The sequence below is a fragment of the Microtus pennsylvanicus genome, chromosome 15 (genome assembly GCF_037038515.1).
Source record: "Microtus pennsylvanicus isolate mMicPen1 chromosome 15, mMicPen1.hap1, whole genome shotgun sequence".
Taxonomy (NCBI): Eukaryota; Metazoa; Chordata; class Mammalia; order Rodentia; family Cricetidae; genus Microtus; species Microtus pennsylvanicus.
In genome coordinates, this window is record NC_134593.1 from 67,916,035 (window position 1) to 67,934,921 (window position 18,887).

Below are 18,887 nucleotides of genomic sequence, written 5' to 3' on the forward strand. Positions count from 1 at the left end.
AGACCTTTGCATGGAGATGACCATCCCTGAAAGGGAAACTGGGAACTCACTGCCTACAGCAGAAGTCCCTCATTGCACTTACAGACTTTTGACCACTAAATATTATTTAATATCAGTGAATTAAAGTGTAACACCTGCGGAAGCTGAATCCAGAATGAATCTAGGTAAGAAGTACTGAATCTTCCCCAGTCCGTCTGTCTGACTCCACAAGCACGCGCGTGCACACACACAGCCCCACCCCACCCCCAAAAGCACGCACACACGTAAGATAGCTATGAACGTAGCTGTTAAAACTACCTGCTGAATTATGTCTTACTGGCTGTTGGTTAAAGGATCAATCCTTTCATCCAATTAAAAAGCCAGCAATAAAACTAAAAGCAATTAAACTTCAGTACCCCTGCAGAAGAAATACATGTGGACGCTCTAACTTGCATACCTGAGGTATGATTGACATTTTCTTCCTTAAATCATGAAGTCCAATTTCAGTTGTCAAGATCTTATCAATCCAAATTTTCCCTTCGGGTTCTGACAGTCTGAAAAGGGCCGAGATGAGGGAACTTTTTCCAGCTCCTGTTCTTCCCACGATTCCAACCTATAAAGAAATCCAGAGGACTGCACATTAGCCATATGTAACCGACGTAGGCGAGCCGTTCATTTTCAAAGGTAAATTATGACACTTTCTACCGTGTGTTGTTTCTACCTAAAAGTTCCTCAGCCTCACTCAGCTCTGCAGTTCTTCACGGTGGGCACACCTGGATGCCGAATAACATCCCTGGGGTGTCCTTTCTAGATGTCCCTAGCAGCCTCCAAAATGTGGGGACCTGAAATGTCAAGTCTTGGTAAAAGTGCCCCTGGGTAAGACCCGCTGGGTACAGAAGAGTCCTATGAATGTTAGGGACTAACCAGTAGTGTCCTCAGGATGTGGTGAGAAGGTGGATTTTTATGAGCATCCCTTCCAAGCTCTGGGTGCACAGAACCTTGGGAACTGCCTGGATAATTCCGCAGAGGAATTAACGGCTCATTCCAGAAGTGTTATACATAAAGACGCTTCATTTCACCCAGCGTCCTATCATTTACAATGAATCCATCTTTGACGGAGAAACTAAACAGCTTGTGGTTATTAACTACTTGGTTATGCTGTGGCTGGAGAGGAAATACCTTCAAATTTGCAAATGCAGGTCTCCGCATCTTAAGAGACGGTAACCTGTAGCCCAAACATGCGTAATGAGATCAACAACAGCAGCACCAACAAACAGCCTTTGCTATTTACACGGCTCCTTTCATCTGAGCAGTTCAAAAGGCAGTTTACAAACCAATTAATACTTACAATTGCCCCTTGGGAAGGATTTGTGTGAAGAATCATTCCTCTTATTAAAGTCAGAGCAGAGAGAAATGAAGGGCACTGACAATAAGATCAAAGAATCAATATAAGAAGGGGATTGCTGGTCAGGGAGAAACTGAACTGTGAAAGCTGGCTCTTAGGGGTGTATAAGCAGAAGACTAGCCTTTTCTCCCGTGAGCCGGCTCAACCGGTGAGAGCATCCAAAGAGATGACATCATTCTTATTAAAAATTTGGAGTCAATGAAGAGCACAGACATGCTTTCTATGACTTGCAAATTAATTCAGTAAATTAAAAAATAATACCTCACCATTCAAACAGGAAGGAACCAAACTCAACCACCTACTGGTTATATGCTGGGGATTTTACATGTTATGTCAATTTGAATACTTTCAAGCACAATCAGCAATGGCCCATCAAAACGTCTAGAGAATAACTACAGGAAAGGTAGCTTTATCTAAGTTTCTGGAATCCCTGAAGCCCTTATCCATTCCACGGAGGCAATGACAGCCTGCCAAGGGCTGGGTTTTGTACCTAGCTAGCTATGTCTCTGCATACGCATGTACAACTCACTCATCTCTACAAGGGAAGAGAGACAGGGACCGCTGAAGCAGCCTGACGACAGAAGGGGGAACTCCGGACTTAAGGGGGGTACTTTAAAGCAAAACAGAACGCCACTTTTTCCCATCAAAGTAAAAAAACAAACAAAAAATGATCATCTGAAAGACTTTCAGGGGTAACTGATGGATTTTCATAGATGCCAATGGAGAAGGATACCACCAAGTTTATGGAAATACCACAAAGTGACATATAGAGATGATCTAATCTTAGCTACTTTCAATTGCCTGTTTTCCCAACTTACACAAGGTTGATCTCTAACAATCACAGCAACATGCTAGACTTTAGAAAAAGATTGTGTGTGTGTGTGTATGCGTGCGCGCGTGTGTGTTCATCCATGAATGAGGGCATATGCATGAGAGAGTGGGTACCTAGGAGGCAGAGCCCTGGAAGCTGGAGTTTCAAGCAGTTGTGAGCTGCCCACTGTGGATGCTAGGAACTGAACTTGGGTCTTCCAGAAGAGCAGTATATGCTCCTAACAGACGGGCCATCTCTCCAGCCGCAACATGTTAGACTTTTCATAGTCCATGTTCAGTAGGACCGATAGCTAATGCTCCATTCAACACAGCTTTGAACTTCCCCTCGATTTCCTAGCTTCTCCCCCACAAAGATGCCAGGCTCTCGTTGCCCATCTTACTTCCAGCAACCTCTCAGGCAGCTTGACTTCAAGCTCCAAAGATCCTCTGTTTGCCAACACGATCCCTCTGTTTTTAACTCCCACAGCCGACTGTAGAATGCAAAGTCACATTAAGAACAAATAAAATAAACTCATCCCAATTAAAATCAGGGCAATCAATTTGCAAAGTGAATAAACACTAACCCTGAGTTCAGCGTGCTGATGGAATGACGCTTAACATGTGGATGCATGTGTGTGCGTGTGCATTCGTGTGGTGTGTGTTCCTAAGATGGAAACTCAGGTATCTAAACGATGCTGTAGCCACTTACTATTTCATATAAATATTTAAGGCACATGTAAGAGTACACATGATTATTTATTGAATAAATCTCTGATTTGTGGATGTTTCAGCTGCTTACAAAATATTTTCGCTGTTATAAAGAGCATCATGTCAACTATCCTTGAGGCTACGCCTTTGCAAACAACCTTAATTATTTCCCTAAGATAAATCCCTCAGCATGGAACTACTGAGCAACAGGTATAAGCACTTCAAAAGAAGATGCTGAGTCTTGCCAAGCCAGCCTCCAGAAGCAGGCTCTTGATCTCCACTGGCACCCACAGCCTTGTGCATCTCCACCCAAATGCTACAACTTTGTTCTAATCAGCAGTAATGTGATTCCCCAAAGGAGAATCCTCCATTCGTGTCTCACTAGGAGATGACCACTGCTGGCGTCCTAGGCTCTCTGGGTACCCCTCGCAAATGCAGCCTCTAAGGCTTCGCTCTGCTCCTGGTGTTCCACCCAGGAAACCGGTATACGCACACCTGGCTGACTTGTCCACCCTTAGCTCTACAGGACCTCCTCCAGGGTTCCTGCACAAGAGCCTGTGTGTTACACACTTGGCACACCTGCCTAGCAGGTGGAAAGGAGTGTGATCCCTCCTATCCAGATGCCGTTCACACTCATTTCTATCTGCTGATATCACGTGTTTTTCAAACGTCTAATGCCACCAAACACTCGATCTGTCTCTCAGGTGCCCATCTCCACTCCTAACGGATTCCCTAATACTTTTTCTTTAAACATCTACATACTATCTTCAAGCGACTCTAAGACCATCTCTTCAGGGCTCCACTGGATTCTCCTGGATAAAGTTGCATTTTCTGTCCTGTCCCCAGACATAGAGGAGTTCCACAGAGAGTGAAGGGTTCATCTCAGTTTGAGGGAGTTCTGAAATTAGCCCCAATATGTTCGTGTAAACAATATGCCAGTCGGTAAGGACAGACCTGGCAGGTAAGTTCCACAATCATGACCAGGACAACCGATCACTTTCATGGATCAGACAGGTCATGGGCTATAAGCTGCTAAGTCACCTTATTCATGGATAATGACAGGCCAAACCTGATCACGCATTTGCTGTGTTGATCTCTGTGTGGGGTACTGCAAAGGTGAGGCCCTATGACTTGACTTTGCAAAGCAGAAAATTGAAGGCTTTTAAGAACCTGTGAATCAATCAGGCATACCTGAGCCTGAGGGACTAAACCCTGGATCGATCTGTGTCTTACACACTGTGTGGCGAGCTCCCCGGTGTTGGGAGGTGGGACGAGATTAGGGTCCTTGCTAAGCAGCAATACAGGTATTCACAGGACAAACTGGCACTATGGTACAGGCTAAGAGAGAAGCCCGAGGCAGACAGAAAACCTGGAAAACAGAATAGAACTGGTGTCCGATCTAGGGCAGGGGAATGACTCTAAAAAATGTGTGTGTTAGGGGCTGGAGGTGTGCCAGCATGTCCCACGGCATGCGTGCAGTCGGATCACGACCTGTAAGAGGCTGTTCTATCCCTTCTGAGCTCAGGGCTGGGCGGGGGTGAACTCAGATCAACAGGCTGGACAAACACCTTTACTACCGAGCTGTCTCACTGGCCCTCGGTTTACTCTTACATGCCATGAGGGGATGAAAGGACTCGAATCTGCCAGTCCATGGCCTACTACGCAACAGAGGCCACTGCTCAGGGATGGCTGGATTCTGTGTGATAACAGTCGTGACAGAAGTCACCGCTGGAAAGGTGCAAATCCATGCATGAACACGTGATCAGGAAGAGTCAAATTACCTCATGGTGGACAGAATTTAAAACTGAAAAAAAAAATACTCCAGGTGCACGCCTTTAATCCCCCCTGCACTCGGGAGAGGCAGAGGCAGGCGGATCTCTGAGTTTGAGGACAGCCTGGTTTACAGGGTGAATTCCAGAACAGCCAAGGCTACACAGAGAAACCCCTGCCTCCAAAAAACAAACAGACAAACAAACTACACACACATACACACACACACACACACACACACACACACACACACACACACACACACACACACACACACACATATATATATATATACTAATGCACGCAGACACACAGCCTAGGGCTTTAGTCAAAACTCTCATGAGTTGTCCCAGAAGAGGGTGAGGTAACCCATGGCATCAATTTCAGGATATAAAAGAAAGTTTCACAGAAATCAAGGAAAATTCCTCATGAGACACAACACTTAGCTGGAGGGTTCATTGAAATGCTAGGTCTGGCCCAGAGCATCTGCATTCCCACCAAATTCCTGGATGTGATGCTTCAGACTCAGCTAGGAATAAGGGACAGGAGAGAGAGGATGGCTCTCGGAGAAAACATTATGTTAAAAGAGAGAGAAGGCAGGAAACTAATATCTCTGCACATTACAGCAAGGTCTGGCACACATCTGTAAAAATGTATTATCAGAGTAATAGCTTTGGGAAAGAAAAAAATAAAAAGACAGCACACCCAGATCTATCTATCTGCTCTCTCAGATGATCAAATCAACCACAAAATCACCTAAATGAAAAATGCAGTCAGTGTTTAGATGCTAACCCGGAGGCCCAGGGTGCCCCTGATCTTATTTTTGTACTTTTCAGAAATTAGGAACCTGGTTAGTAGTGGCCACAGTTTCTTCTTTACTGTAACTTCTGGGGATCTCAGAGGACGTCACTGAAAGGGAGCAAAGCTCCATCTCTGCTGTGCTGGCACAGTCCTATGTCCGAGCCCAAATCCAGCACTGAAGGGGCTACCAGCAAACGGGAACAGATTTAAGGAGAGGGACCCCATGCACGCAGGCGAAAGAGACATTCCACAAGGCAGCTGCCTATGTAGGCAGACTCTAAATGAACGTAAACCTAGGCAATAGCTACTTGGGATGGGGTGGGCAAGACACAAGTCAAAAATTAAGTCATTACAGATACAGTACAGCCTTCAAATTTAATTTCCTCTCCAACCTTTTAGCATCTCAGGTGATCCTACAATTTGGGTTTTGTTTTTTTTTAAAGGATCTCAGAGTATGAGTCTGGGGCTATACATTATTTTCTAACTTGTTCAACAGAGTTTCTTATATAATTCATCGTTTGTGGCTCCCAGGGGAACTGAAGACACGTGCAAATTAAGAGAATTGCGCTCGCCACGTCAGATCTGATAAGTATGCCATCTGCGAGCAAGCAGACACCCTACAGAGCTGTCAGGACACCATCGGCGAGGCTTGGCTTTCATCAACGCTGAAGCTCATGTTTTACCCACACAGTCAGCCACCCCATCTTCAGACCTACAAGGACGCCGTGGAAATAATTAGGATCGGGCTTTTGCCAAGTGGCTTGCTAAAGCTGCTCGTTGTATACCCTTCGGGCACCAAGTCGTACACTTATCCTTTCATGTCGCAAGGGTATCCACTCTTTACATCACAGCCGCGATTAGGCCATTAAACGGGCTGGGGGTACGGAGCGTTTAAGAGGAGCAGCTGGAGAAGTATTAACACTCCAGGGGCTGCGTCGTGGGGCAGGGGCAGAACGCTTGCCTATCGCATGTCCACCCCTGGATCCCATCCACAGAAGCATAGAAATAAAAACAAAGGGAACAGGGAAGGGGGAATCTCCCACGCCCGTCTAGGAAAGGGGCTGTTGACAGAGTTGTCTTACGAAGTGTGTTGCTACGGGCTTCTTCCTGCCTGCATATCGTTTCTCGGTCACTCGTGTTCATAGCCAGTTGTCATCAGTATCTAGTCCGTGCCCTGCAGAATGATGTTTACTGGGGAACAAGGAAGAGCACTGCATGTTCCCTAACCTCCAGAAGGACACTGAGATATAGATCTAGGACCGAAAACCATGCCACAACACACACACACACACACACACACACACCAACCTGTGGCAAACTACACAGGTGTATTTGTCTTAGTTACTTCGCTAAAAATACCCTGATAGACATGGAGAGGGAGGCTTTGCTTTGGCGGTCCAGGTTCCAGTCTGCCATGATGGGAAATTCAGAGCAGTAGGAACATGAGGTAGCTGGCCACATCGCCTCCACAGACACAACACAGAACAACGCTGCTTATCAAGCTCCATTTCTTCTGTCTACACAGACCATGATCCCAGCTCAGGGAATGGTGTCGCCCACAGTGGTCATCATCTGAATAAACTAAGGAAGATATCTCTCCCCACAAGGCATACCTAGATGCCTGTCTCCCAGGGGACTACAACTCTCATCACACTGAAAACTAGGTTAACTACCACGCTGAACTACTTCATATACTTTCTAAATTATGGGAAAAGAACATAAAATTCCCCATCACAACTATTTTAAGCACACAGGGCAGTAGCGTTAACTATATTTACATGGGTGTGAACCTCCATTGCTATTTGTATCCAGAGCTCTTTTGGGCATACAAAACAAGAACTCCTGCACCCATAACAGTATTCTCATTCCTTGCTCCCCTCTGCCCCAGGCTCTGGAAACTGCCATTCTCCTTCCTGTTTCTATGAGTCCAGGTGGTGGAGTGGGTTCTTAGAGTATTGTGGTTCTATGGGCGTTCTCTTGCTAAAGTGTGATGCCCTCAGGGTACAGCCATGTTGCAGAATGTGTTGGAATTCCCCCTTCCTTTTAAAGACTGAGTACCGTCTCCACCACGCTTCATTTATCCATTTGAGGGGTGCTTAGGTGGCTCCTACCTTTTGGTCACTGCGAATGACCCTATAATAAACACAAAGACAACACACGCACTAGCGTCTTAAAGCATCTAGAGGAGGGAACGAGAGAAGAGACATTCACAGAGGCCGTGACAATCAGGACGCACGAAAAGGGTTATCAGTTATCCTCAGAAGAACTGGATGGGAGAGTTAAAGACTCGGGAGGCTACAGACTTCAGCCATGGGAAGGCTCTGAAATACGAAGGAGTAGAAGGGAGAGCTCCTCTATAAAGCACAATGGTGGTACCGAATGGGAAGGGAGAGCCTCTTCAGGTCCACAGGACCAAGGCGGCTGCTGGCGCTTATACATCCCATGGTGCGAGAGGCTGAGCTAGCTCCCGGCCATTTGACCAGGCTGACCTGCTAAGGAGAACTGAGGCAGGCACTAGGGAGGACCCTGAACTTTCATCTGCCAGGGTGGGGGAAGGAGCAAGGCCACAGCCGTTTGTTACCTGTAGGCCCATCTGGGAAGGGAGAAACTACAGGAATCGTGGAGAAAGGAAGCACAGCCTAAAGGGTCTGCCAGCCATCATCAGGAAAGGACAGCCCAGGCTAGGACAGCAGATAACCACTGGGAACACCCCGTGTATGGGAGTGTGTGCCTGTGTTGGGAGCCAAGGCTGCCGTGGCGAAGCACTTCTTACTGCCTAGTTTGTTATGGTCTGGTCTGTATAAGAGTCTGCTGTGGTCCTGGCCCAGGGCACCAGACCACAAGCACCGGAGCCACTTGCTGGTAAATCAGTCCACACCCCCTTAACCCCACAGCGGGCTCCGAATCTCTTTCTCTACTTGGCCTGAGCTTGGCCCACCTATCTCTGGTTGGGTTTCCATGGTGACTGAGAACTGATCTGACAGTTCTACCAGGGTATGTCTAGGCCTGGCTGATAGCAACAGCTTGCCCAAACAGGAGGCGACAGGGAGCACACATCCCTTCTACCCCTCCGAAAGGACGCCAGATGCAGAAGGCAAAGGAGAAAACAGAAGCAGGGTGTCCAGCCTGCTGAGGCCGAGACAGGACGAGGTCATCTCCAACGCACAACTGAGTTACAACAGAAAAAACGGCAAAACAAAAACACACACACGTTTTCAGTGAACCTGATTTTCCGATGGGTTGTGCTCACAGCTAACGCGGGCTTCATGCAGCCCGTGGGTGAGGGGCTGGACACAGCTGTGAGGAAAGCAAGAAAGACCAAGGAAAGGAATGAGGGCACCAGGTAAGAGGAGAGGAGGGTCGGCGTGGAGAATGGGGTTAAGAGAAAGCGTTTGGTCCGACAACAGAGGGATAAAAACGGGAAGTAGACACGGGCATCTCAGTGACAAGGGTCCAGGGACAACAGTAGATCAGATAATTATCAGGAAGCATTAGATCAGATATACTCAACTCCGGTCCGGTTAAATTCTGGCGCACCGCAACCCAGGCACTTTACCAAGGAAACACTAGTTTTCTTCTCAAACGAGGAAAACATTTTTTACCAAAAAAAAGATATTCAAAACTATTATGTAATACTTTAGAATAACTAAAAATGCTAATAAGTGGAGATTATTTTTAAAAAGAAATATTAGTTTTCCATCACATAGTCCATTCACCCCTGGATAGAGTATTGCTGACAGATTCGCCAGGATGTCGGCACATGCATGCAGCCTAAATCTTTGGGGACACTCTAGAGGGCGAGACCGTTTCAACGAACCTTCTCTCTGGATTTGATGAGGGCCGTCAGGTGCTTGAGGACCAGAGGCCCATCCAAGCTGTAGGTATAGCTCATGTTGTCGAACACAATCACCCCTTCGTGGGGCCAGCCCGGGGGTGGGCGCTTCTGGTACTCCCAAGCCGCCTCCTTCTCTAGGTTTGTGTATTCAATCACCCTCTCCACAGAAATCATCTGGAAGAGAAAAGACATCCATACGGGTCAGGAATCAGAGGTTTGCTTGTGGAGCTGTCTGGCCTACACACAGCTGGGCAAAGCCTGCATGGGGCTTTCTAGATGTCAAGACCACTGAGGACTCTGTTGACTTAACAATTCCGCTCACCATCATCTGACACCTCACTCATGACAGCCCATCCCTTCGACCTTGTAACACGGAGTGAAAAGCAAGAGGAGGGACTGGGGAGCCTGCTCAATGGGTTAACTGATTGTTATGTAAACATGAAGGCCCGGGTTTGGATCCCAGCACCTCTGTAAACAAAAATGTAAGCACAGCGGTGTGGATCTGTAGCCCAGGTGTTAGTGGACTGGAGACACACGGCAGGGCTCACTGGCTTGCCGGTCTTGTTGAATTGGTATCTTCTGATTTCCGTGAGGGACTGGTCTCAAATGACAAGGTGAAGGATGAAGAAGGCATCTCATAGAAACCTCCTGCCTCCAATGTGCACAAATAACACACACACACCCCTTCCACAAACACAAAAATGAAAGGATATTTGTAAACCCAAAAGTTTATGTCCTTCGGTCAATAATCTCTGGCTACAGAATGAACATTCATCCTAGAGCAGTCAGCTCAGGCATCCTGAGGACTCACAGTAACAATTTCTATTGTGTGAGAGAAGAAGAAATGGAAGGAGCTTGTGTTCACTGTCTATCTCAGTAGCAGAAATAAATATTTCGAAGAAGAAGCAATTCACATGCTGACTAAACCTTCTGCTATGGCCATAATGCGCTACCTCTGAGAAGCACCTTAGAGGTGGGCGTTTACCCACCAGCAACGGACAGGATAGCAGTAACCAGGGGCCTCCCGCCTTCTACTCCACACATGGGAGATGGTAAAACTGGGGATGAGTGTGTAGGAATGGCGGAGTGGGGAGAGCTATTAATTAAACAAACAGCCTCAAAACACTGAACTCAACTCTTCTTTTACCAAGAACGAGGAATTACTCATTAAGAAACAAAAATAAACAGGCCTCGGAGAAATTAGCCTATATCCTCTCTCGGATTTCAGAACTTCCCTCCTACAGAGGCATTTATTACATTTGAAGACAGCTTGTGATGAATCTAAAACCTGCTGACATAGCAGACATAAGACAGAGAAAAAGATGTATACATTTTATTTTACATTAACATTAAACAGATGGAAGCGGGACCTTTAAAAAAAAAACTCCGTTAGCTATGATGCAAAAATAACAGTTTTAATATTTTACATAAGAATTGCTTTTATGTCATTTAATGGCAAAGGGGACTGTTAAAAGGCCGAAAACACTCAGATAAACATTACCATATTCTCCACTTCGGCGCTCTGCCGCACAGACCACTGGAACATCCCCGTGAGTGTGATGGCATAGGATAAGGCCAAGCCAACCTGCCCAGCGTCCAGCGCTTTGAGAGGAGGAAGGAGAGGACAGTCAGTCTCAGTGGTAACTCGATCCTGCAGCCTTCTGCTGCCCTACCAAGAGGACCCAGCAAGTTGCGAACAACCAGGGTAATCAATCGTTACGTTTCCATTCACTGATTGAGCTCAGGCTGCAATTTAAAAAGCCCGTTATGAACGCGGAGAGACGATTAGATAAGTTCATCTGGGGAGGACTGACACACATCTGAGAAAGGCAATGTGCACGTGAGGTCTAATGTTATTATTCAGACTCGTCATTATGGTTCAAGGCCTGTTACGTAATCCCACTGTCTATGTCCCATGCAACCGCAGTTGGAAACCACTGCAAACAGGATGATGTGTCCGAGGAGTCAATGCTTTTGAAAGTAAAACACGACTCCCATTGTTCTATGAATAAACATCCTAATTCAGAGGTGTCATCGGAGAGAGGTTAGGCATGGCGGGTTCACGCCACATGCGCCAACACCTGCTCCTCTGGTACCCACCTGGCAGTGAGCACAGTGCGCTTCGTGCTGGGTCTCTCTCTCACCCATGTGCACAGGGACATCAGCAAACTAAGAACAGTCCCAGGCTCAAATACAGAGCCCTAGTCTGGACAAAACGTTAACAGTAAACTTGGGTCTCATCTCCAGGCTACCAGATCAGGAATTTTCAGAATGTCATTGTTTAGACCTCGGTTCGTTCTAACAAAGATAAAAAGAACTTATCCAGACTCTCTCACTGGTTCACACTGCATGATCCTACCCACCCTGACATGTTGTAAAAGCTTTAACACACTTTATTAGAACCACACAGAACGCACCATTAGACAAGGTGGCAAGAGTTTAATTTAATAACTGTAAACACAGCTATAAATTGTAATCATACCATAAATAGTTATTCACATCTGCACTTACTTTTTGCCAGAATCAGGGACCCAAAGGCAACGACGATGACAAAGACGGCACAGATGGCATCCAGACGCACGGCAAACCATCGCGACGTTGTCAAAAACAAGAACCAAGCCTCTGGATTTGGGAACCGTAACAAGCGCAGTGAGTAAGTACAAAAGCCATGTTTAACTGCGGTGAGCGTGAGGGGCACTGAGATGTCGAAACAGCAGGGCAGCAAGGTCTCACACTCAACATTTCTAGAAAGTCAGGAAATGCAAAGCAACGTACGACGCATACCTCAAACAGCACAGAGGCTTTGCAAAAAAAGAAAAGAAAAAATAATTGAAAGGTAACTAAGAGCTCATGAGAAGATATATAATAATAATAAAGAATATGGAAAAATGGTCTGCTACTTCTTAAAGTACTGGGCTATAATATGAAGCCCACCCGCCTATAGGTTGACTTTCCAGTTCTACAGCGAAGCACACAGCTCCCTCTTCACCTCCGATACTTCCCTTACTTCTGCACACACTCGGGTCAGGGATGGGACACCCTCAGGGGCTGTATCCAGTTGACTAGCACGCTAAAAGGAGCCTCATGTAGTTTTTAACATGCCCGTGTGTCATCAAAACACAATAAAGGTGGGGCAGATTTTAGAGACTTGAAGGGAAACCTGAAACTTCTGGGAGGAAAGAACTCACACAAACACAAAGAATCATAGATGTTTGGCAACTGTCAGTCATATCTGTTACCTACCCTGTGCATATCAATTGAATGGTTATCTATCTATGGTCCATGACCAAGAACACCAATTGGATAGTTAGCCATCTATGGTCCATGACCAAGAACACCAATTGGATGGTTAGCCATCTATGGTCCATGGATCAAAAACACCAATTGGATGGTTAGCCATCTACGGTCCAGGGACCAAGAATACCAATTGGATCTATGGTCCATGACCAAGAAGGGTCCTGCAGGACAGCCACAGCCCCTGCTGACATCTTGCTGGTACTCGCTTCCATGCTTATAGCAGCAAAGAAAGGAGATGCCGTGGGGACAAAACAGCATTCACTGCAGGAAACATTTGGCAGGGGGTCGTTTGCAAAATATTTCTGCTGACTGAGGTTCTAAACAGACAGAGAGCCACAGGACACCAAGATGGAAGGATTGAGCAAGCCAATCAGAAGAAAGCCAGACATGAGGAGATTCTGAGAGGGCTCAGAGCCCAAGAGCAGGAGAAAGCATGAGGCCAGGAGTAGGCAGAGGGCGCCTACAGGCATCCAGTCCGGAGCAGCAGGCACAGGTGGCTTCTGAAAAGGACAGACCTGAATGAAGGTCCTGGTGGGCATCGAACAGCTCCTGGAACCGCTCTTCCGCTCGATATGCCCGGATAGTCCAGAGTCCCTGCAGGGACGATGACAGGTGGGAGAAGACGGGACTCCGAGCTGTGGAAACACGGGCACACACAACCAAGGGCTCAGCGCAGCTGCGTGCGTGGCCTCCCAGGCCTCCTGTGCTCCAAGTGTACACACTGAAGCACCAAGTGGAACTCCTGGGGCTTCCTAGAGGGCTCCAAGTTTCTAGTCAAAACACTGCCAGAAACCTGAGAAGTCCCTGTCCCTCCACCCCCAAATCCTGGGCATTTTAAAGACAAAACTGAGTGCTCCTCCTGTTCAGTTCACCTTTGACCTGAGCCAGATCTAGCTCCCTTCAGTAGCCCATCCTACACTTTCCAGCTATTTCTTTGGGAAGAAATTATTTTTCACCGATTATTTTAATTTTTGGCCAGCAGGGTTCTAAAAACATAATTTCACTAGAGGACTTATCACAACACATTAAAGCTAGACCTATATACACCTTTTGAAACCCCCTCGTAGAGTGTTATTTTTAAGGGCTGGCACATAGCTACCATTTCCCAGTAACTGAAAGGGTGCCTGACACAGACAACAAGAAAGCCGCATGGACAGGGCCTCCTGTGCGTCCACCAGTGTGAGAGCAGTCCTTGATGGTCACCATGTGTCTGGGTGTCACACTGCACTTGGACCCACACCACTGGCCCGGATGGGACATCTCTGGGCTGGCCGTGACCCAACTGGAAGCTTACTCTCAAGGTTGAGGCTAGTATGGCAGGTGTCACTGCCCTTCTTCTCCAGACTCCCACTGTAGGCCCAATGGTTTCATTATCTTAGCAGAATTTAAGACAAATTCCCCTTTACCTGTCTTTGACTATGGGGAATACATGTCCTGCAGTGGGGGTCAGACATGTGGGCTACCCCCTGTCAGGTGAGGATGGTTCCCTGACAGGCTCACTCTACCCTGCTAGCGTACCTTCAGGATACCAGTAAGTGCTACGGGAGACACAACATTCTATGACTGCCTTTGGTAGTGGCCAGCAAGGACTTCCTATTGTCTTTAGAGTTTATTCAAAACACAGATTAGGTCATGAGAAGAGAAGGTTTGCTGTATTGATGAGCTACTTCTTCTCCTCCTTCTTCTTATCCAACACTTCCTGGCTCAGTTATTATTATTATTATTATTATATTATTATTATTATTATTATTATTATTATTATTATTATTATTATTAATCATCCAACACTTCCTTCCTGGCTCAGATTTCAGAAAGTTGAGCTGGCTTTAAATTGTTGTAGCAATTCTTCATCATGGGCATTTTCTGGTACAAATATCTTCCTTGTGGGGGCTGGAGTGATGGTTTGGAGGTTAAGACTGCGACCCGTCCACAGGACACAAGTTTGGTTCCCAGCTCCTCTATCTGGCAGCCCACAGCCACCTGTAACTCTATGTCCATGGTAGCCTCTTCTGACCTCCAAGAACACACACGTATTGATGCACAGGCACCCACATAAATAAATAGTTTTTTTTTTAAAAGATTTAAGTATCTTCCTTCTTGACCCATTTTTGGCTGTCAGCCTTATACAATCTTAAAAGCAGGACTTCTATTTATCTGGCTTTTAATTTAATAATAATAAAATATGCTTGCACATTCATAATGAGATGGGCTCCCAACAGCTCATCTTCTGTCGTTACCTACAGAATAGAGTGATCAATCACAAAACATTCTCCTTCTTATCCCTACCCTGGGAAGAGAAATGGAGCAAGAGAATGCGGTCCCTGCTGCTGCTGGCATAGCTGAGTCTCTGCAGCCTTCCCCCAAGTGCTGCCCGCAATCAGCACAGAACCTGAAAGTATCAACGCCTACTGTTCTGAAGAGCCAACACCAGTGATGGGCACCAGCTGTGCCTTTCCAGTCCTTGACTTCCGGCACCCGAGGATATTTGGGTCCCTCTCTCCACTTTCCTTTAATCTGTTCCTCCCTTCGTCACTTAGGGAAGAAAACTTCCTGGATTACTCTCCTTCTAGGTTAGTTCTGACCCATGCTGCAGATATCTTATTCACCAGAAAACGTTTCTTGCGCATCTCCTCTGCACGCGTGAGGAGGGACGGCGTGAGTGACAAGGGGGTCCTTCCTCAGGCGGAGCATTAGTCTACACACGGCTTCTACCCCTTTCTCCAGGTTAGCTGCAAAGTCACACTTGGGATATAAGGGCCTCAATGATTCCCGAGGACTGTAATAACCATGCTCAGTTGTGGAATGAATGCTAACCCTGGAGAGGGCTGCGGGAGCAGAGTCAGTCTGTAGAATTTCATGGATCTTCTTCACCACAGTTCTCCTTAATCACAGAAGCTGGATGCATTCACCACGCCCACCCGAGCTGGATGAGTTCATCACACCCACCTGAGACCCTCAGCACTCACTTGTGGACTCCAGGCGCTTGACGTCCCTTGACGTCTCTAAGAAATATCTCCGAAGGATCAGGAAGAGGATGGCGAGGGGAACCAAGGGAATGAGGATCCAGGGAATCACTGCAGCCGCCACGGCTATCACACTCACCACAAGTAACAGCGTCTGGAACAGCAAGCACAGCGACAGGGCCTCCTTATTGCCGGAGCTGCAGAGAACCGTGCCCATACCGGGAAGTAGAAGCATCACGGTACCCATGCTAACACTGAACATGCCTGCGCAAGGCTCAGAATGCTTTAGACGTCTTTGGACACTCTCCTTAGCAGGGCCACTCAAACACGAACCTGAACTGAGATCTCGGCATTCTCAAATGTCACTGAGTTCCCAATGGTTATACCAGCCTCCTCCATGGTGACCGGTCCTCAGCCCCAGTGGATGGAGACGAACACCCTGCCCAGCTCTTGAAACGGAGAGAAAGTCTAAAAAGTTCAAAGGTGCTTTCCAACAGTATACCAATTCTTGCTGACTGGGCAAATATTTTTTAAGTTAAAATACGAAATTTTGTAAGAAAAATTACCTTTAACCCTTCAAAGTGAAATGACTTATGGAAAAAGGAGTAAACTTAATTTTACCAAATATGTAAAATCTTAACAAAAATGAAGTGGGCTATTTTGCATTTTGTGTACCTACACGTGACAGTGGTCAATCCCACAAAATCTCCTCAGGAGGATTTACCGTGAGGCTGGGTGTGCTAGCATCTAACAGAAGGCTCAACCCTTGTGAGGCTGAGACACGAGGAACTCCACCAGACTGAGGCCAGCCTGGGCTACAAAGTTATTTCCCCGTGAGCCTGGGCTATACAGACCCTGCCTCTAAAGGCAAATGAATAAAACCAAAACAAACATACAAGAGTTTCCTTTAGAATATCATATTTTAATAATACAAATTTTAAAGCCATTTTTTTCCCATAGGAGCACTTAATGCAAGGGCCTGTGTGGGCTTTTGGTACTTATCTCCCCAACTGCTCTCAGTGTTGGGGACGTTCCCGGGCACCTATCCGCAGCTGACTTTAAACGTAACTCCATGGGGTTCTGTTGCTGCAGGTCTAGGACGCATGTGCCAAGGAGCATGTTTCTATAAACAGTAGTAGAAATGTAGTCTAATTTTATGGGAGCCATCTCTGCTTTTGGCTCACTCCATCCCTGAACTCTAACTCCTACCTGTCCCAAGCCCAAAGTCAGGATACATGTTTACACATAGCGCCACCTAATCGGTATACGGTACTTTTTACTGTTTGTTTACAGTATTAAGAATAAACCCAGGCTCGAGTAGCTCACACGTGAGAGCGACTGGGGAGCTTTGAATCTGTGTCAGCACGGCTGCAGAGTCTGTGCCAAGCTGCCGTGAGTGTGCCCGGCCTGGTCTGCCTTCCGCTCTTCCCGATTCTGTGGGAGGTCAGTCTCAAGTGCTGTTAGCAAACCGGGACTTGCTTCCTGGCAAGATCTCCGTCTGATTTACCAAGGGGAAAAATGATGTTTTTTATCAACCAGCTGTCTACTGATGTATGTATAAAAGGGCCTCTTTTATCTACTATTTTGGGAACACGTGAGATAAAAGAAATTGATCTCCGAGTGGAAAAGAAAATACCACAACAAACAGTGCGGCTGGGCAGACCAGGGTCTTAGGGAGGCACTGGAAGTCTGAACAGCACTTAGACTGTGGAAAGTATTAAGAAATAAATATGCAAATCCTATCGATTAGATTCATCACCCTCCAGTGCTGCTGTAGCTCCTTCTGCTCCTTCAGCCAATAGCCTTTAAGATACCAGGATGTGTCCATGCCAGGGGCACAGCTAAGAGCATTACATGTACGCCTTGACCGCCCTAAACCCTGTGCCTGCATTCCGTCAAAGCTACAACCTACATACAAAACTGCACCCTGTGTGCCTCAGAGTTCAGAGGTCAGCTCTGGTTCCCAGGACTAGTGTCATCATTACAGACCTCACAGGGGGGCCTGGTTAACACTTGTCTCCTGACCTCTGCTAACAGCCATCTCTGTGAAGGCAGAGTACAGCACGCTGGCACGCCCGATTTGTATGCGGTGTTCTACATAAGCCTCTCTTTAGAGATGAAGCTTTTAGATTTGCAGACAGCCATCCACAGCTGCTCTAGGCCCTGTGTTACCTGTCCGTCTGCTCTGTGTTCTAAGTTAACGCTAACAGCACTGAAAAGAATGGTTTCTGGGTTATAATCTGTTTGCTGAGGAAAAGTTTCCTTTGACCTTTTTCCAGTGTTAACGCTTTTTATAAAACTCAAGGCTTCGACCTGCAGATTCTACTTTGGACACAAGTTTAAAACAAAGGTAAATAACGGTAAACATGCCATGCAAAAAAGACTGTCACTGTGAACACTGAAGCTTTTAATCCAAGGACTCATAAAGGAAACTATTTCATCAGAAAAAGAGGCCAGGGAGCTGGAGAGATGGCTCAGGGGTTAAGAGTATTTCCTGCTCTCAAAGAAGAGTGGAGTTTGGTTTCCAGATACCTGCATGAGCCTCCTGCAACTCTAGCTCCAGGAGATTCGACGCCCCCTTCTGGACTCCCCAGGCACCTACACTCATAAGTGCTCAAGACACGGACAGAAACGTAAACACACAAAAGCAAAACAGGTCTTAAAAAAAATAAATAAAAGAAACCTTGGTCAAATTATCCAGGAGATAAAGACAGCTTCAGAATATGATAGCAAAGTCTGACAGCATTTACAAGAAACAGACAAACACAGTCACATGGTACAAAATTAGACAGGTTTATTTCAACAACGGTTAGAACAAACTAACAACAACAACCACAACCACAAAAATCAATGGAAATAGAAGAGTCTGTGATGAGCCACCGAGCAAATGATGGCCAATGGCTCCAATACTAGGGCCAATTCTTTCAGGCCATAAAGCATGTATCCACAGACCTCAACGACCAAAGTGCAGAGCGAATCTGACTTCAGTGGATTAACAATAACACAGAAACAAGATGACTATCAGGAAAATCCACTGCACCCCTCTAAATAACACCAGCATTAGGAAAACACAATGAAAATCGGGCACCAGCAAAGTCTGGAAGTTGCAACTAACGTTACGTTTGGAGGTAAACATATAGCTTTAACTTTTTTTTTTTTAAGTAAAAAGGAAATTTAACTACCAAAAACTAGATCTTGAGGTAGAAAAGTGGGTGGGGAGATGGCTCAGTTGTCAGAGCATCTTATTGCCTTCAGACGAGCTCGGTTAATTCCCAACGCCCACATGATGGCTCACCACCATTCATAACTCCAGTTCCAG

At 46.4% G+C, this 18,887-nt stretch overlaps 1 protein-coding gene across 2 annotated transcripts in view; it reads right to left on the reverse strand.

The window, feature by feature from the left end:
* The window catches only part of Abcc4 (ATP binding cassette subfamily C member 4 (PEL blood group)), a 204,686-nt gene that overhangs the window by 36,490 nt on the left and 149,309 nt on the right, over positions 1-18,887 (reverse strand). The window contains exons 21-26 of one of the 2 annotated variants that reach the window (XM_075949138.1): positions 15,572-15,722; positions 13,121-13,240; positions 11,820-11,930; positions 10,810-10,910; positions 9,291-9,482; positions 437-592 (exon numbers count right to left, since the gene is read on the reverse strand). In XM_075949138.1, coding sequence (XP_075805253.1) covers positions 437-592; positions 9,291-9,482; positions 10,810-10,910; positions 11,820-11,930; positions 13,121-13,240; positions 15,572-15,722 — 831 coding nt within the window. Of the gene's footprint in view, positions 1-436; positions 593-9,290; positions 9,483-10,809; positions 10,911-11,819; positions 11,931-13,120; positions 13,241-15,571; positions 15,723-18,887 lie in introns of those variants that run through there. The other variant, XM_075949139.1, reaches the window with a different exon arrangement.